Genomic DNA, 19,939 nt, shown 5'->3' with positions numbered 1-19,939 from the left:
AACTGACAACCATAGTTGTCATAGACCGTTTTCGCACACAGCTTACCTCGCAGCCACAATCCTGTTCCCTCCGCAGCGTCCGGTCGGATTTCCCACCATCTGCGCCGAAGTTACAGGAAGTGCCGCAGTTTTTGCGTAGCAAACGTAAACTGCTAAAACCCAGTTTACGTTTGCTACGCGAAAGCTGTGGCACTTCCTGTAACTCCGGCGCAGATGGTGGGAAATCCGACAGACGCTGCGGAGGGAACAGGATTGTGACCGCGAGGTAAGCTGTGTGCGAAAACGGTAATAGTGTTAAGACTAGGAAGACCCAGGTTTGAATCCCCACTGTCATGGAAGTTTGCTGGATGACCCTGGGTCAGACACACACTCTCTACTGAACCTGTCTCATTGGATTGTTGTTGTGAAAATGTCAGAGGAGAATGACGTAAAGCACTATGGGTCTCCATTGGAGAGAAAAGCAGAGTATAAATGAAGCAAAAAAAAAATCCTGATAGTTGTTGCTAGATTAAAGGAGGACATAGACTAGAGTAAGCCGCCCTGAGCCACTCGTGGGAAGGGCGGAATATAAATAAATAAATAAATAAATAAATAAATAAATAAATAAATAAATAAATAAATAAATAAATAAATAAATAAATAAGAGGTCCAAACTTGACACATCTGAGAAACATTGCCTTAACAGAAATTTTGCTGATGTGGCACAATGTTATTTAGAACTGATCTCATTTAGTGTGGTCTCGGTAAATGTTTGTAAAAATGGTATTCTCTCTGCATTTTGCAAAGTAGAACAATGTGCAATAATAATGAAACAAGATGGATAGCAAACCTAGCGTGTAAGTAGCCTCAAAGTATGTCCACACTGAGTTGATCTGAGATATAAAAGCATAGCAAGGCTCCTTGATTCCTAACTGACAAAGATTATGAGGGCTAAACCAGAAGCATGGAAAGAACAATACAGAAGCCTCCCACCATCTTGAGAGAATTAATGGTCATTTCGTTTGCAAAATTAATTGCAAACCAAACAAAGACAAAGACTGGGAGGTTTAAAAGGGTCTTAAATACCTGTGGTATTACAAAATCTTCAACTCCATCTTCTCTGGCCAGTTTGCTAATTCTGATCAAATTGGTTTTGTTCAGTTGCTTCCGGGGAAACGGCGGCCTGAACAGGAGTCTTCCTAAAGGCACTAGACTTATCTTGCTGAGGACAGAGAGAATTTATTCCTCCATTCCCACTTCTTTCCCCACAGGAGAGATACAACTGACAGGTGAATGGGGGGGGGAGGGCTGATTTACTGAAGCTCCTTGTGGGTTCTGATACGATCAAGATCAATGGAGAAGACGTGAGCTCTTGCTGTCAAGGCTAACCTCCCCCCACTTCTACTTTTACTCACCACCAACCCCCCTGTTATAAATCTGTAGTTTTTTGACTAGTTTATTTTAAAAGATCGTTGCTTGGCTGTGCTTCCATGAAGCAAAAAAGAGAAACATATAGACTGTCATAGACTGTCAGATTTGTCAACTGCACGTCCCATTGGGAAGATGTGATTTATTTTCTTATGCCAGGTACTCCTTGACTCACCCCAGCATGCTAAAACAATGAGAAGGTTTTGGACTGCTCATATTTAGTTTACAGTCCACTAGTACCTCATGATCTCTTTTGCATACACTACTTCCCAAAAGTGATCTTCTGTGCATTCCCATCCTTGGGATCTATGGTGCCTGCACCAGTTTCAATTGCTGTTATGTAGTTCCACTACAGGGATTTTTGTGCCCCCGCCGCCAAGCATGCTCAGAGACTCCATCGTGCATGCTCAGGAGGCAGAGCATGAAGACCCCACCGGTTTCTTCTGACCGCTGTCCAACCAAGAATAGGACTACAAATGGACTGACAGCAAAGGGGAGGAAAAGTGGGTGGTGTGACTGCACAGAAGATCACTCAAAGATCATCAGTTAAAGGTAAGCAACCTGTTTATCTTCTTTGTGGTCTCTGTGCATTACACCCTTGGGAGAATAACAAGCTGTAGCCTACCTGGAGGAGAAAGCTGACAATCACAGTGTGTTGCAGTTTGTAGAACCAAATGCCTCAGAGCCATTCTCAAATGTTCATGAACATTTAGGCTCAACATTAGGAAGAACTTTCTGACTATTAGAGCGGTTCCTCAGTGGAATAGGCTTCCTCAGGAAATGGTGGGCTCTCCTCCCTTGGAGGTTTTTAAACAGAGGCTAGATGGCCATCTGACAGCAATGAAGATCCTGTGAATTTAGGGGGAGTGGTTTGTGAGTTTCCTGCATTGTGCAGTGAGTTGGACTACATGTCCCTGGAGGTCCCTTCCAACTCTATGATTTTATGATTCAGAGTGATTACAATGGTCTGGCAATGGTGCTTGGGGTTACCTATGAGGCTGCCCCTTTGAGGAAGGCCATCGTGGTGGCTAACGCCCTGGTAGAGTGGGCCCAAAGTCTCTCAGGTAAAGGTGTTTTCAACAATAGGTAACAGAGTTTTATAGCTTCTGTTATCTATTTTGAAAGTCTCTGCTGCAAAATCTTATCACCCTTGGAGAGGCCCAAGTAGGTGATAAAGAGCCGTTTAGAATGGTGAAAGTCTCTAGTCCTGTTCAGAACAGCAGGGCCCTTTTAACATCCAGTGAGTACAGAGCCCTCTCCTCTGGATTCTGAGGGTTCGGGAAGAAGGCAGGGAACATAGACTCAGAGTGATGGTGAAAATCTGAGACTACCTTTGGAAGAAAATGTCCACTGAAAGAGCTATACCTTGCTCATGGAATCGCAAATACGGAGGGTCTGGTCTGAGGACTGCAAACTCACTCACCTGGTTGACGTGATCGCCACAAGGAAGGCAGTCTTCCAGGAGAGCAGATGAAATGGGCAAGTAGCCACTGGCTCAAATGGTTTCCCTGTCAAGGGATCTGACCCTCCCCTGAAACAGAAGCTCTCTATTATTTTGAATTTTGATGCATGGTGGAAATGTCTATCTGGGGATACCCCACCTGTGGAATAGAGGGGCCAAGTAGTTTCAGTTTAGTTCCCATTCATGCAGGAGGGCACCCCCCCCCCCGCTGAGAAAGTCTGCTTGACAGTTCTGCTGGCCAGGGAGATGAGATGCAATCAGGAAGATCCTGTGGGTCTGGCACCAGAGCTAGAGGTCTATTGCCAATCTGCAAAGGTTCTTGGAGATCGTTCCTCCTTGCCTGTTTATGTAGATTAAGGCAGTGGTATTGTCCATCAAAACTGATACAGTTTTCCCTTGAAGAAGTGGGAGGATTAATTGTAGGGCAAACTGAATAGTCAAAAGCTCCAGGTAATTGATGTGATGCAAAGACTCAGAAGGGCTTCATAACTCTCCTGTGGAGAGATTTCCTAGGCGAGTGCCCCAGCCTAGCAGAGAGACATCCATGATGAGGGTTTCTGAAGGACAGGGTGTCTTGAAGAGAGGTTGGTGAGATCCTCCCACCACATCAGAGATTGAAGAACATCCTGTGGTAGTGTCAGGATCAATGAGGGAGGGTGGCGGGGTGGGGTGAAATGTCCATAGAAACCATAGCTGAAGTGGCCTTATCTTGAGCTTTGCCATGGTGATGACAGCTGTCTTGGTAGCCATGAGGCCGAGTAGTCTCTGTAAGAAATGGACAGATCCCTTGCATTGGGTCTTGATGGGAGCAATCACTGAGAGGATGGCCTGGGCCCTCTTCAAGGTGACGTAGGCTTTGCACACTAAAGTCTGTAAGGTTCGCAGGGTCTGGTCTATATGGAGAAGGAGACTGTCCCGAGAGTTGGCTACCAGCAACCATTTGTTAATGTAGGGGGAAACTACTATTCCCTGAAGTTGTAGGTGAGCAGCTATCACTACCATGGTCTTGGTAAACATTCTTGGTGCTATAGAGATCCCGAACGGGAGCAAGGTGTATTGGTAGTGGTAAAGAACAGGAATTGTCTGTGATAGTGCTGAATGGTTAGGTGGAAAAAGGCATCTTGCAAATCAGTCATGGCCATCCAGACTCCCTTGTTGAGTAGTGGGAGGATGTGGAAGAGTGTCGTCATCCTGAACTTCTGGTGGGTGATGTGTTTGTTCAAGGCTCTCAAGTCCATTATCAGGTGTAAGCCTCCATCCTTCTTGGGGACTGTGAAATAACAGGAGTAAAACCAAAGACCCCTGAAAACTGGACGGACTAGTTCGATGGCCCCTTTGTGGAGAAGGGACTGGACTTCCTCACAAAGGATCTGGGAGGATGGGGTGACGACAACCCTCAGAACTGATGGCATCTCTTGAACATCTCTTGGGCAACGAGAGCACACACTGATCTGATGTTATGCGCTCCCAAGCATGGTAAAAGAGGGAGAGCTAGATAGCCAAGGGTGAGAGATGTTGAAGGACTGGTTGTTGGAAGTTGACAGCTAGGGAGTCAAAGATTCTGCTTTCTGGAGCTTGCCTGTCTGGTATGAACCTGCCTTTGGTTTCCTAGAAATCTGGGCTTAGAATAGTAGGGTCTGGAACCCTGGCCTTGTGACTGCTGCGCCATGGCTGGTCTGGCGAGAACCTACTCTGGGATGATCATCGAGACCAAGACCTGCCATAAGATTTGCCCTTATAGGATTTAGAAGACAAAGTGATGCTAAGAGTCCTGGAAGTCTTTATGCTTTTATCCATGACTTGCAATGAGGTGTTGGTGCTAGCATGGAACAAGCTGACCCTGTTGAAGCTGAGGTTTTTGATGGCTGCTTTGGTGTCCTGGTTAAAGCTGGTGGACCTCAACCAGGAGTGGCCATGCAGGGTGATGACTGACACCAATGCCTTGGAAAAGGTACTGAGTTGTGTTTAGGGGAGTTGGCCTGCCACTTGGCCACAAACATGTCCTCCTTTTGAAGCCTGAATAAGTCACAGTGTTGGTCCTCGGGAAGGGACTAAAGAAAAGGCGTAAGCTGGTCCCACAAAACAAACTGGTATCATCCCAGGCAGGTGAGGTAGTTGGTGCTCTTGATCCCAAGAGCTGCCATTGAATAAAACTTGCACCCAAAGGAGTCTATTTTCTTACCCTCCTTACCAGGAGGAGAGGAATCAGAGTGTTTCCCTTTTGATGACGGGGTGACTACCATCGAATTCAGTTTAAGATGGGAAAAAAGAAACTCAGCATCTTTGTCTTGCACCTTGTACATATGATCAAGGTGTTTAATTGAAACAGCTGTGGAAGCCAGTTTGTCCCAAAGGACTTTAAAACTGCCTGTAAGATCACTTTAGTTAGTGGCAGAGCAACCGCTGTGCATGATGTTGAACATGAGGTCATTTACTTCTGGTTGCGGATGTTAGATTGAGAGACTGAGGGTGGAGGCCATCCGTTTAATCAAGTTACCATAGGATTTCTGAGTCTGTCTCATCTGTGCTATGGAGCTCCTTGAGATAAGAAGATTCCATCTCAGATGGAGGCCTTGGAGCTGATGTTGGAGTCAAAGCTTGCTTGGGTCTTGGTGGAGAGCAGACCAGAGCTGTTGGAGCCGAATGTTTCTGCCTGCATTTGGGGGGTACCTCCTACCGACAGGCACCAGGCAATCTGCAGGAGTACTGATCCCAATTGGATGGGTCCCGAGATGAGAGCCATGGCATCGGTGGATGGTAAGGTCCGTACAGATAGCTCAGTTGATTTTGGTCCTATGAAGCAGGGCTCGGGGGATACCAGTGTGCAAAGTGCTCTTTGTCATGTTGGTCCCGATAGTAAAGTCACATGGAGGAAGGCCAGGGTCCCTCAAAGGTGGAGAAGCACAGGAAGGGTCCCAATCTGATGATCGGCATCGAGGAGGAGTCACTCTGTGTGCTGAAGCAGAACCAGAGGAGTGGTGTGACTGCTGCATTAAGTCAATCTGCTCAATGTCCAAATTGGAAGGGGGAACAGACTGAGATGCTTGTGACATTGCAGCTCTGACCGGGGAGTCCACCTGATGCGGCAATGCCAGAATTTTAGCCGGAACCTTTCTTGAAGGCATCTGGTCCAGCAACGATGCAGTTAACATATCTCGAAAGCAATTCAAGGACTCTTCTGGCGGGGTCGGAGAGAGCTTCCACTTTGGGAGAGACTTGTGCTCTTTGGACTTTTGTGCCTTATCCTTCTTGCATTTAGCTGGTGAAACAGAGGATGATTTTGGAGTCGAGCTTGGCTTCAATTTTGGAGCTGAGGTCTCTGGTTCTAGCACTAATGCACTCCGTGTTGGTGGAGCAGTCGGTGATGCTGAAGCTGGTGATATGGCACCCCCCACAGTAGAGCCAGAGTCCATTTTGGGAGCTGTAAGAACCAAAGTCAGTAAGGCTGTTTGGAGATGAACGGCCTGTGTTTTTTTGTGTGTTCACCAAACTTTAGGCAGTGTACACAAGAATTGGCGCAGTGGGGTTCCCCAAGGCAAAGGAAGCACAGAGAGTGTCTGTCCAAAAGGACGAGTTTGTTGCTGCACCAAAATCACCATTTGAAGAACCGCCACATAGGAAGTTCGAGCACGGCAGGGGGGGGAGGGGGGTCCAAGACCTCTGAACAGGCAAAACTGACCTCTCACTCTCCTGCTTGCTTTTAAAAAAGTAATAATAATAATAGTCCAGCAAAGAAAGACTATGAGGGGAAGCGAAGCGAAAAGGATGAACAGTGTTAGAAACTAAAGAAAAAAAGGAAGAAATTGAAGGAGAAAAGTTCACTGACTGGAGAGCTAAGGATCTAAATCTTGTCTGCACAGTGGTCAGAAGAGAGCTGGCAGGATCCTCAGGCCTGACCTCCTGAGCATGTGTGATGGAGTCCCTGAGCATGCTCAGAGGCAGGAACACAAAAATCCCTCTTGTAGAGCTACATAAAAGTGATCGGAACTGATCTGTGTAATGCACAGAGACCCTGAAGATCCACTGTTGCCATTCTCCAGGTGAATGCTGGAGATCGCTCAGAATTACACTGCTCTCCAGATGGCAGAGATCAGCTCCTGTTGAAGGGGGGGGGGTAATGTCTTCACTTGGGTGGGTGGGAAAACAGCAGGGGGGGCACTCACCCAGAGCCTCTTTCTGGAGCTCGTTGTATTTTTCTTCACAATGTGCCTTATTCCTAGTTGATAACTATACGTAAGCCAACCTGTTCAATTTTTCAAACTATTTTACATTTACAAGTAAGCATTTGATGCAATTTGTTAATGAAAGAAACTTTTTTCTTTCTTTTCCAATTAATTTCCTTCTTAGTCCTACATTGAATAATTATTTGTATTACCTATTGCAATACTGAGCCTAAGTGTACTATTTATGCTTGACCACTGAAGAAAGCCTGTTAGGCCAAAATGCATTAGGTCGCATTAGTTCAATTTGTATAGAATATACGATTTTATCTCGTGTTGAGGCTATAGCTGGGCCCCTTTTTTAAAATTATCCTGTAATAAACGCATGTATTTTGATCATTTTGCATTATTTATGTGTTTATGTTCCATATTTATTGTTCTCACTAATTGGTCCTCAGATTTGTATGTATTTAACCTTCCAGATTGTGACTCAGAGCCGCTCTGAGACTCTTCGGAGTGGAGGGCGGGATATAAATCCAATATCTTCATCTTCTTCAGATTCTTAATTAAAGTATTTGAGTTAAGCTTTTTATTACCCTCCTTTCTTTCATTTCTGGATTAAGAAATCAACCAAAACAGTTATAACACCAGAAAGAAGCCATGTAATCAGAGATGGACTTTTGAGAATTTGGTTTACATGCCAGAATTTACTGAGCTCTTCAAACTCTCCACTTCTCAATAGAAACTTATACACGAGAGATTAAAACATAAGAACATAAGAGAAGTCCTACTGGATCAAGTCAATGGTCCATCCAGTCCAATACTCTGTGTCACAGTGGCCAAAAAAACCCACAAGAAAACCAGGTTCCAATATTTTAACTTATGGTAGGTAAATAATGTTTCAGGGAAAATCAAGGCAAGATATTGAAGATATTCAATGGTTGATATATTATCAATCAGTTTTAAGATTAAAGAAGATTATTAATATGGAAGGTAGAGAGTCAAGAGATGTGACTGAGTTTGAACAGTTGATTACAAAATGAAAAGATCATTTACTACGATGGATATGAAAGTTATCACTCCAGCTAGAAACAGAAGTGAAAAAATGTATGATCAAATGAATGCAGCATTTTAGAGAGGAGATATCTATGCTTTAATGGGAATGTTTATGCAGAAAAGAAATCAAATTTACAGCTGGCAAGCATTAAGAGAAAATTTTTAGATGGCATATCATCCCAAACAACAAAGAGAAACCAGACAAAAACTACAAAGGAAAATGATGGAAAGGCCAAGATACAGATCAAATCTTTTTTCATATGTGTTTGACTTCTAAAAAAGAAAAAGAGAAAAAAGGGAAGGCAATGCATGGGAAAATGCAGAACATATTAAAATTTAAATTCCCTATGAAAGCTAAGAATATGCTGCCAAATGAGGAGCCCTGTGGTGCAGAGTGGTAAGCTGCAGTACTGCAGTTCAAGCTCTGCTCATGACCGGAGTTCAATTCTGGTGTAAGCTGGGTTCAGGTAGCTGGCTCAAGGCTGACTCAGCCTTCCATCCTTCCAAGGTTGGTAAAATGAGAACCCAGCTTTTGGGGGGTAAAGTGTAGATGACCGAGGAAGGCAATGGCAAACCATCCCGTAAAAAGTCAAAAAAACGTCATGATGTGACATCACCCCCATGGGTCAGTAAGGCTTGGTGCTTGCACAGGGGACTACCTTTACCTTTTAATACTGTCTAACAAATCACCAACAATTCTGGAAGAGATATTCAAATACATGGTGACAGTGAGAAGAATTATTACACAACAAAATGAAAACTAGATCTATGTCCACACCGAGAAGAATGGGAAATAAACTTGTCAAATATGCAATAATGGCAAAATTAATTAATTTTGGTAGAAGCAGTGAAAATATGTAATACTGAATATGTAGTAAAGATGAAACAAACAATGTACATGTACATGTAAAACAGATTAGTTATAATGCAGATGTAAAACAGATTCGTTATGAAAAGCTGAATATAAATGTACCCCAACAGAAGTAAGTTCCAATGTATTTTATAGACAATAGGGTTGCCAAGTCCAATTCAAGAAATATCTGGGGACTTTGGGGGTGGAGCCAGGAGACATTAGGGGTGGAGCCAAGATCAAGGCTGTGACAAGCATAATTGAACTCCAAAGGGAGTTCTGGCCATCACATTTAAAGGGACGTCACATCTTTTCAATTCCTTCCTTCCATAGGAAATAATGAAGGATAGGGGCACCTTCTTTTGGGGCTCATAAAATTGGACCCCCTGGTCCAATCTTTTTGAAACTTGGGGGGTATTTTGGGGAGAGGCACTAGATGTTATACTGAAATTTTGGTGCCTCTACCCCAAAATACAGCCGCCCTAGAGTCCCAGATACCCGCGGATCAATTCTCCATGATTTTCTATGGGAATAAATCTCCATAGGGAATAATAGAGTTCCCAGCAAACATTCCCCTCCCCTCCCCCCCCGCTTTCTGATGACCCTGAAGCGGGGGGAGGGTCTCCAAATCAGGGGATCCCCTGCCCCCACCTGGGGATTGGCAGCCCTAATAGACAATGTTTTAAAAACTGTAATGGAGGTGTGTTTTAAGTATCTGTGGTATTAGAAACCTTTAGCTCCATCATGAAAAACGTTTAGTTGTATGTGCAGTTTACCCTTCTACCTAAAATTTTACGAGCTAGAAAACATTATAATTATTGCGGGAAGTTATTTTCAAGCCCTCTCTCGCACACAATAACAAACAAGGTCATTAAAATCTATAGAACCTTCTTCTAAATAGGATTAGATTGGAAGTTCCAATAAAATGCAATAAATGCCCAATTAAAAACAAAGAGTAGTGGGCACCCTGGGTAGTAATGAACATGTAATTTTGAAATTTAAGGCTATAGACAAGCTGGAGCATGTCCAGAGGAGGGCAATGAAGATGGTGAGCGATCTGGAGACTATTCCTATGAGGAAAGGCTGAAGGAGCTGGGTATGCTTAGCCTGAAGAGGAGATCACTGAGAGGTGATGTGATAATCATCTTCAAGGACTTGAAGAGCAGTCATATAGAGGATGGTTTGGAGTTGTTTTCTGTTGCCCCAAAAGGGTGAACCAGAACCAATGGGTTGAAATTAAATCAAAAGAGTTTTCAACTAAACATCAGGAATAACTTCCTAACAAAGTGGTTCCTCAGTGGAACAGGCTTCCTTTGGAGGTGGTGGGCTCTCCTTCTTTGAAGATTTTTAATTAGAGGCTAGATAGCCATTTGACAGCAATGCTGATTCTGTGAACTTAGAGAGAGGTATTTGTGAATTCCCTGCATTGTTCAGGGGGCTGGAATAGATGAACTTAGATATCCCTTCCAACTCTATAATTCTATGATTCTAATCAAGTGAACCTGACAGCTTCATGAGAACTAATAGCGTTTGGCTTTCTCCATATTGTACCCACAGTATCTTTGTTAACATATGCAAGTACAGACATGATACCTCTTCTGCCTTCTCTGCAGGCTCTCTCTCTCTTTTTTTTTTTTTTGGTGGGGGGAATAAGCATTCAGTATTGTAAGTAAACGGATGCCTTCATTCAACAGATACCCATTTCAATTAAAAATTATCTACATCAAGCCAACCCTAACACTTTACTGAATAGCTATTCAGAGTCTCACAGTTTAGTCTTTGAAGTATTTTCTATTAATGATTAGTCTGAAGGATTACAGACATTGCTGCCCTTATTTGTCAACACAACAAACAGGGTTGAGAAGTCCAATATGTATGACTTGCAGAGCAGAAGCCACGAAGATTTATAGAACAATATATTTGACGGAACACAAACTGTTCCCCATAACTGTCTCTTAACCATGATTTCAGATCAGGCAATAAGTAATTTTTTTCCCGATGCCACCATATTTGGCAGAATTTATCACCACGAGAAACAGTTTTTTAGGTGAAATCCCTTGCTTAATTTTTTTTCACTGAAATCACACTTGATCTGTTCTAGTGACCCCTGTATGTGAAACTGTATTGCCCCAGGCTTTTTCACCAGTAAGTTCACTGTGACTTAAAAATGTTTTAGATAATGTCTCCCAATTTTATTTAGGAGATTTGAATGTCACATCTCCATAGTCCTAGTTAAGACAGCTTGCAGTTACAAAAAGTTATGGTTTGAGGTAGTGGTGGTATTCAATTTATAATAACAAAATATTTTATAATAATTACAGTAATTTTTGTTGCCAATTTAAGTATTTCTGTCAAAAAACAGGATATAAATTTAAAATTAATCAAAACAGGGCAGCTTCTATGAGAGCTCTCTCAGCCCCACCCACCTCATATGGTGACTGTTGTGGGGGAAGAACATAAAGGAGATTGTAAGCTGCTCTGAGACTCTGATTCAGAGAGAAAGGCAGGGTATAAATCTATGGTCTTCTTCTTCCACATAATTCTTCTAACTGTCTTCTACTCTGGATTGTAAAGAAAATCATTTTTAAAGGTCAATTCTAATAATGGCTGCATTTCCCCAACTATGATCTGAAGAAGCTGCCAAGATTAATATCAGAGAATCAAGATTAATCAAGATTAATATCTTGATTATTAATCAAGATTAATATCAGATAATACCAGAGAATCCTCTACTGCTACTTCATCATTTGGTATTCCATCTCTTGATGTTCAGGTGGGATGTATGAAGTGCCTCCTTTGAAAAGCATTGTACCTGAAGTCCTCTCTGTGGTGTCTGACCCATCATGGTGGTTTCACACATGCAATTCATCTGTTGATATTTCAACCATCAAACAATATGTATGTATGAAAGCCTCAGGGATCAGAACTGAGGGAGATGGGAGACAAAGAGTCACCATTTTTAAAAAAAAAGTACATACACACCAAAAACCCTGTAAATAATTCAAACAGAACTACTCACTTCAGATGGCTCTTTCTTCAGGTTCCCCAGGCTGCTTGATTTTTGCAGAGCTGAAATTCTAGAGACAATCAAAGTAACAATGAAAATTAATAACTGAATCCTATAGCAAGGAAGGGAGATTCTTGGGAACACCTCTGCCAGCTGCCTAGTACCTAGGTGGAATTTCCAGTTTCCTATACACATATGAAAGTATTTAAGCTGCAGCATGGCCAGAGATACCAGCCAAAGGTCTCATGGCCTTGGATAATGACCCATGTCTCCAGCCTGTGGCCTGGAATCAGCAGGCACAGTGGGTACAAGACCATCCCAGATATAGTCTATTGTATTTTGGTACAAGACCATTTGGTACAGTGGGTACAAGACCATCCCAGATATAGCCTATTGTATTTTGGGTTTCCCTCTTTTTCTTCATACATATTCTGTCTTTGTAAGCCACATTGGGTTCCCAGTGAGGAGAAAACTGAGGTGAAAAATATCAAAATAAATATTGGGGAGGGACGGTGGCTCAGTGGTAGAGCATCTGCTTGGGAAGCAGAAGGTCCCAGGTTCAATCCCTGGCATTTCCAAAAAAGGGTCCAGGCAAATAGGTGTGAAAAACCTCAGCTTGAGACCCTGGAGAGCCGCTGCCAGTCTGAGAAGAATATACTGACTTTGATGGACCAAAGGTCTGATTCAGTATAAGGCAGCTTCATATGTTCAAATATTAAACATAAGTTGCAATACCATTTGCATAGGAGGAAGATGGAAGGTGAGGAAATGTAGAGTCTGAAATGATTTTTTTTCCTTTTAAATTCTATATTGCAATGAGGCAATAAGGTCTGCATGGATCTCACCCCGTTGCAAAGAAGGGTTTACTGGCTGAGCTAACAGACAGAGCAGCATTCCAAGAAGCCCTGCTTCCAAGTCAAGAAGTGGCTTCAGTCAAGTTGCAATCTCTTACCATCATCAATGTGGGAGAAAAAAAGGGCAGAAATAAACAGGGCTTGCAATCCAGTTTCCATCATAAAACAAGGCAGAGGTACACTTGAAGGAAATAACTGATGTATTCCTGCCAACTTCTCTCTGCAAATCTTCCTCCCCAGACTATGCTCCTGATGAATTTTAAAACTGGAAGAATGTGCAGATGAGAGGTGCTTAAGAATCTGGCAACTCTCCCCTGCAAGTACGTTTCTCACAACTCCCACACTATCTTAACAAATATGGTTTTGGTAATATAATGTGTGCCCACAGTGATGTTATTCAAATTTACAAAAAATATGGAAATTATTCACACTTTGAACACTCTGAAGAGCGTCATATATATTAAGTCTTATGATATTCTGGGTCAAAGGCACAGAAACTTGGGGAACTAACTATGATGGCCCCATTGACTTTCCTCCCTCAGAAGCAAGATTTTCCCTCAGTTATTTATACCTACTTTCATTTATTACTTCTGTTCACCCTGTATTTAAAAATGCCAGTATTTAGTTATAAATTTTAAATAAATGTTTTGTCTGTTTAAAAAGGTAGTCCCTCTGTACCACATAGTTTCCCCAACCGCCTTAGACCACGCTACTGCAAGAGGGGAGTCCAGGGAAGGGGGAAGGCATACAGTTGGCAAGGGGACTCTCAAAGAAGGACTTTGGTCTCTGTCACAACCAGGTGCTGGGTTGGCAGAGGACCTTGAGGCCAGGCCTCAGAACTGGCAGGAAGGGGGATTGGGAGTGACTTACAATCTCCTTTCCCCTCCCCTCCCCACAACAGACACTCTGTAAGGTAGATAGAACTGAGAACTCTGATGGAAATTGCTCTTTCCAGAACAGCCTTTGACAGAGTTATGACTGATCCAAAGTCACTCCAGCAGTTGCATGTGGAGGAGTGGGGAATCAAAACCGGTTCTCCCAGATAAGAATCTGTGCACTTAAACAGAGCAAGAGGTGTCTGGTTAAATTAATAAACAAAATATTGCAAGAGTGCTGATCTTTAAGCATGTTTTATTTTAATTTTTTTTTTAAAAAAAAAATTCTTTAATTGTGTTTGTCTGTGTCCTTTATAAAGTTTATATTTCTGATACCAAATTTTATGGTTCCTGAAAAATACAGATATACTATGAACATGGCCCAATATCTTAAAAATATAGAATACCTCCTTTATAGAAGGGCATTCCTTCCACTATAGCAGCTGATTTGCATTACTGCTGCAGGAGGGATAAGCATCGTCCACTCTTTAATTTTTTTTAACTAAAAAGCTCATACAGTAAATACAAAATCAAACACTGAAAATAAAAAAAAAATATTTCCTAAATTACATCATAAAACCCAGAATTATCAAAGCAAATTCCCAGCTGGTAGATATGATTTTTTTGATCATTTAAATAACATACCATAGGAGCCCAGATTTTTCCATACTCTCGAGGAGAGGAATTTAATTCATTCTAAAAAAAATTATTTGTAATTCTGCCCATAGTATAATAGTGCCAAAGTTTCTCCTGCCATAAAATAGAAGGGAGAAGTGATGATTTCCATCTAGCAGAACAGTTAATCTAACTGTAGCTACTAATACAGAAATAAAATTCTTCTGTTGTTTAGTAACAGCAGAAGAGGGCCAAAGGTCCAATAATAAGAATTCTGGGGTAAACGGTACCATGAAATTCAGTGCCCTTTCAATTTGCTTTGTAACCTTCCAAAATACTTGGGATTACAGGGCAAGACCACCAGGTATGTAGATAAGAACCTATTTGGCCACAAGTTTTTCCAGCAGAGAGGGTGATAAGTTTTTGTTATTTTATTGCATTGTACTGTGGAATAATACCAAAATGTAAACAATTTAAAAAATTGAAACCAAACATATATTTTAGATCTATTGGAGTGTGAATTCCATATCCTAGTCCATTTATCAGGGGGAAAAACTATCCAATTCGTTCTTCTACCTCTGTTGATATATACTGAAGCAGTACTGTGGTGATTGACACAATAAGGAGCAAACCCCTTTATGTTTCTGTTATGCAGAAGGAAGCAAGAGAGAGGGAGAAGGAAGCAGATGACGGCCAGTTGCTTGGGGGCCTGATAGGAGCCCTCCGAGGACCTGATTTAGCCCCTGGGCCGCATGTTTGATACCCCTGATCTATCATTTTGGCAGATCGCTTGTTCTATATGTTTTATTATTTTACTGTTTTAAATTGTCTAAATTGATGTATTTTAAAGCCAAACTTTATGTTAGATTTTATATGTTGTGAGCCGCCCTGAGCCGCTTCGGCAGGAAGGGCGGGATATAAATTGAAAAAAACTGAAACTGAACTAAAGTGATTGTATGCAAAATATACTTGGTTGAGTACAGGTTATATATATGTTAATGATTATACATAAGATGCATGAAGAATACACCATTATACTTGACTTGTATTTTAATCCACCAATCTAGTAGGGTTTTCAAATTCCCTTGCTTGTCCAGTAATGTTTCGTAGGTGCTGATTTCTTCCCACTTAATTAGATTGGGGTGCATAGATGCCTCTATAACCACTTCGGTGTGTGCTTATATATTTGTGGTTTGATCCAGGCCCAGGTTCTATAAATAGCTCTTATAATTTCATGTCTAAGAAAAAAGGTATCTTTTACAGGGGGTTGGGTACCACATGCATGAATGCCAACCTCTAGAGAGGTCAGTGCCTTCTAGGACCAGCAGTCTCTTATTTTTCAATAGTATCCAGTCTCTCGCCCATATTAAGGTACATGCCTTGTAATATAATTGCCAATCCGGTAATGCCAGCCCATGTCAAGCCCCGAGATTCCCAATAATGAAAAGGATTTTGTTTCAAGTAGGTTGGTTTATTTAGGAATTCAAAGGTGCCCCAAGGAACACGGTCCTTGGAAATACTGAGATACTAGAAATTATATGGTGCATATATAGGGTATCATAAAACATTACAAAAGGAGCTTCATTCAAATCTAAGGTTCAAAGGGTACAGCAGTGACTATCCATTTTACTACAAAAGCATTCTCACACCACAGCGCGAAGTGATAAGGAGCCTGTGAATTTTAGGGAGTGCATCTTTAGACACAGCATGCCTTCCCCAGTAACATAAACATTCTTTTACTAGATGGTAAGGCATACGTGTTTTCCGGGTTGTAAATAATGGAGGAGAACCAGAGTATTAGCCTGACATTTGTTCAGCCATCTTATAAAACAAACGGGCTTGACATACTGCCCTCCTTTAGGTCGGCCACCAGGGTTTGTGTAGGTGCTTGGTATAGAACTTTTTGACTAGTAATGGCGCGTTTACATCCGTCCTAGCCACCCACTAATCATGCGATTTTGGGAAATGTTTCCAGCAAATCAAAAAGTATAACACCCCTCTCTTTACTCTAATGTCTAAGATTTCTTCCACTTCATGATGATTCTGGTTCTCAACTGACATCGGGTCCGGCGCTGGGGGTCAAGGGTGCAAACGTGTTGCACCAGGGTCCCTTCGGAGTAAACTGGAATGGAAGACAGAGTGAACTTTATTAAACACCTTAGGCAGATCTAATTCTACAGTCACTTTATTTATAATCCATTTTATGCGCAAGGGTCCCAAAAATCTGTACGCCAACCTGTACGAAGGGGCAGATTCCTAGTGGATAAAAATACCATATTCCCCACTTTAAAAGTCAGAAATGGGGGAGTGGTTTTTGTCATAATGTTTTTGTAAGATTCCTTGTCAGCGTCCAGATATTCCTGGATGTTATTCCAGGCTTGCCCCAAATGAGTCCACCATTATTGAAAGAGGAGGGTGCCTCCAGTGATTCCCCTCCCGGTAACAGGGGAACGACTTTCCCTCGTACCCATTAACCACCAGGAACGGAGTAGTCTTTATGGAATTATGCACACTGTTGTTGTATCCATACTCCGCAAACAGGAGTAATTCTACCCAGTTCGACTGCTGGTGATTCACAAAACACCATAAATATTGTTCTAGCACTTCGTTTGTTTGTTCCATCTGCCTGCCCGTCTGGGGGTGGTAGGCTGAACTAAGCCCCAGCTTGATGTGAGTTAGTTTACAAAACTCCTGCCAGAAGTTGGCAATGAACTGAGACCCTCTGTTGCTAATTAACTTATCAGGAAATGAATGTAGTTTCACCACATGTTGGAAAAATGAATGCGCCAGTTTCTTGGCCGTCGGCATTTTAGAGCAGGGGATGAAATGCGCTTGCTTTGAGAAGGTATCCACTACTACCAGAATTATGGTTTTTCCCTGAGAGGGGGTAGTTCCACAATGAAGTCTAACGACACAATCGACCACTGTCGAGTGGCCGACTCTAATGGTTGTAGGAGTCCTGGGAGCTTCCCTCCCTGCCGTTTTGCCATGAGGTAGACTGGGCAGGAAGCCACATACTCGGAAATATCCCTTTTCATGAACAGCCACCAGAACTGCCGGATTCACCAAGTGCAGCGTTTTTACGTAACCAAAATGTCCGGCCGTCTTGTTGTCATGGCAGCCTTGTAGCACTTCCTTTCACAAACTCTCGGGCACATACAGTTTATTCTCTTTGTACCAAAAGCCCCCTCTCCCTTCTTAACCCCTTCCAGTTTGGCATCTCCCTCCTTCTCCACCTCAGCTTTCAAGCTAGCTCCCCACTGATCTTCGATTGCTTGGCGCAGCTTTTGTGAGCGGGTGGTTACTGCACCCCCCAAGTGTGAGGGTGAGATTAACGAGTCTATTACTTCCTCTTTTTGACTGTTGTGCTGAGGGAGCTAAGATAGGGCATCTGCTAGAAAGTTCTGGGAACCCAGGATGTGTTTTAATTTGAAATCAAATTTAGCAAAAAAACCCGCCCACTGAATCTGCTTCTCTGTTAGCTTTCGGCGGCCCGTTAGCGCTTCTAGATTTTTGTGATCCATCCAGATCTCAAATGGGACCCGGGCACCTTCTAACCAGGACCGCCAGGTCTCTAGGGCGAACTTGACAGCAAATACCTCCTTGTCCCATACAGACCAATCCTCTAGGAAAAACTTTTTGGAAATGTAAGCACAGGGTCTGAGCATTCCCCACTCATCAGGCTGCATTACAATTCACCCCACAGCCACATCACTTGTGTCACATTGAACCACGAATAATTTTAGTTCATTAGGGTGGATTAATATGGGCTCACTAGTGAATAGTCTCTTTAAGCTATCAAAAGCTTCCTGGCATTTGACAGTCCATGCTAACTTCGCTCCGGGCCATTTCGCTTCCGGCCCCTTGCCTTTCATTTTCAGTAGGTCTGTTAGTAGTAACATAATTTGGGCAAACCCCTGGATGAAACTACGGTAGAAATTCCAAAAACCGATGAAGGATTGTAACTGTTTCCGAGTTTTGGGTGCCTCCCAGTCTAAGACGGCTTGCCCTTTGGCTGGGTCCATCGCTAAACCCTTTCCCGAAACTCTATAGCCCAGGTAGTCGAGTTCCGTTTTGTGAAACTCGCATTTTGACAATTTGGCAAACCGTTTGTGTTCATACAATGTCTTTAGCACCTCTCTCACCAACTTTATGTGTGATTGGAGGTCCTCTGAATATATGATGATGTCATCAAGGTACACTACCACCCCTTGGTATAGGTACTTTCTCAGCACCTTGTTTATAAAGTTCATGAACACCCCAGAGCTCCTTGTAATCAAAACAGCATCACTAGGTATTCAAATTGTCCCATGGGGGTGTTGAATGCCATTTTCCACTTGTCCCCTTCTTTTATGTGAACTCTAAAGTACGCATCCCTCAAGTCCAATTTTGTAAAATATCTTCCCATGGGACACCATGCTGAGTAGATCTTTTATGAGGGGGATAGGGTAGGCGTTTGAAGCTGATATAGCATTTATCCCTCGGAAGTCTGTGCAAAGTCTTAGCCCCCCGTCCTTCTTTTTCTGGAATAGTACGGGGTCAGCATGGGGGGCGGTAGCCGGGTGGATAAACCCACGCACTAGATTTTTGTCTAGGAACTTACGTAGTTCAGTTTTTTCTGCCCACTCCATTGAGTAAATTTTTGCCTTGGGTAAGGTCTGACTGGGTATCAGCTCTATTGCACAATCAGTCTCTCTGTGGGGTGGGAGCTCATTGGCTTCTTCCTCGCTGAACACCCCTTTTAGGTCTCTGTATTCTCTGGGGATTGACTTCACCTCTTCTATGGTGAGGCAGTTTTTCATTTGGGGGGGGGGGGTGCTTCTGAGCCCCAACCCTTCCTCCATGTGTGATTCTTACACAGGATCTTGGAAGTCTATAATTTGGTCTTCCCATCTGACGTTGAGTTTGTGTTTTGCTAGCCACCCCACTCCCAAAACTATGTCAAATGAGGATGAGGGGGCTACCACAAAGATTTCCATGTCCCAGTGGTCATCTATCCCGACTGGCACTCCTTGCGCTTGCTCCATGCACGGCTCCCCTTTCATTATAGTTCCATCCATATGTTCAAACTGGATGGGGTGGTGCAATGGGCTCGTATGGAGTCCCGAAGTGTCTACCAATTTTGGAGTAATTATGTCTCTGGTGCAACCCAAGTCTAGCAATGCTCTGGCGTGTATGAACCACTTGAGACTAGGGTTCACTAAAGTCAAGGGGATGAAAAACAAAGTGTGCTTTGTGCATGGGGTTGGACTAGATGACCCTAGAGGTTCCTTCCAACTCTGTTCCGTTCCGTTCCGTTCTATTCTATTCTATTCTGCTCTGTTCTGTTCTATTCTTTGAAAGTTCCAGTTACTCTCAGCCTTAGTGGCGCCATTAGCTCTACGACCTGCTGCTTGGCGCCTCTCAGTGCAGGTCGCTCCCGTTTCCTAACGGCTCATCTTCCCAGGATTCTTCCTCCGATTCGGTCACTAGGCTGATCTTCTTCTCCCGAGGTGCTGGGGTAACAACGCTGCCTTTCACCAGTTCCCTCAGGCATCCCTCCAGCTTCTTGGTTTTGGGAGCGCTGGGCTTTGGAGTGAGGGGGGGGGGCCCTCAAGGTCTCTCTGGGCAGTTTGCAGCCAGGTGGTTCACATCTCTACATCGGAAGCACCTG

The 19,939-nt window shown here is 43.0% G+C and overlaps 1 protein-coding gene across 1 annotated transcript in view; it reads right to left on the bottom strand.

Moving 5' to 3' along the window:
- PPFIBP1 (PPFIA binding protein 1) overlaps positions 1-19,939 on the bottom strand; it is a 212,621-nt gene that overhangs the window by 42,593 nt on the left and 150,089 nt on the right. Inside the window, exons 15-19 of the mRNA XM_060258534.1 lie at positions 19,718-19,854; positions 16,523-16,542; positions 16,346-16,408; positions 11,948-12,184; positions 10,529-10,551 (exon numbers count right to left, since the gene is read on the bottom strand). Coding sequence (XP_060114517.1) covers positions 10,529-10,551; positions 11,948-12,184; positions 16,346-16,408; positions 16,523-16,542; positions 19,718-19,854 — 480 coding nt within the window. The remainder of the gene's footprint in view (positions 1-10,528; positions 10,552-11,947; positions 12,185-16,345; positions 16,409-16,522; positions 16,543-19,717; positions 19,855-19,939) is intronic.

The sequence above is a fragment of the Heteronotia binoei genome, chromosome 17, assembly GCF_032191835.1.
Source record: "Heteronotia binoei isolate CCM8104 ecotype False Entrance Well chromosome 17, APGP_CSIRO_Hbin_v1, whole genome shotgun sequence".
NCBI classification, from domain to species: domain Eukaryota; kingdom Metazoa; phylum Chordata; class Lepidosauria; order Squamata; family Gekkonidae; genus Heteronotia; species Heteronotia binoei.
Note: the sequence above shows the minus strand (reverse complement) of the source record. Positions and strands in the feature narration are given on the sequence as shown.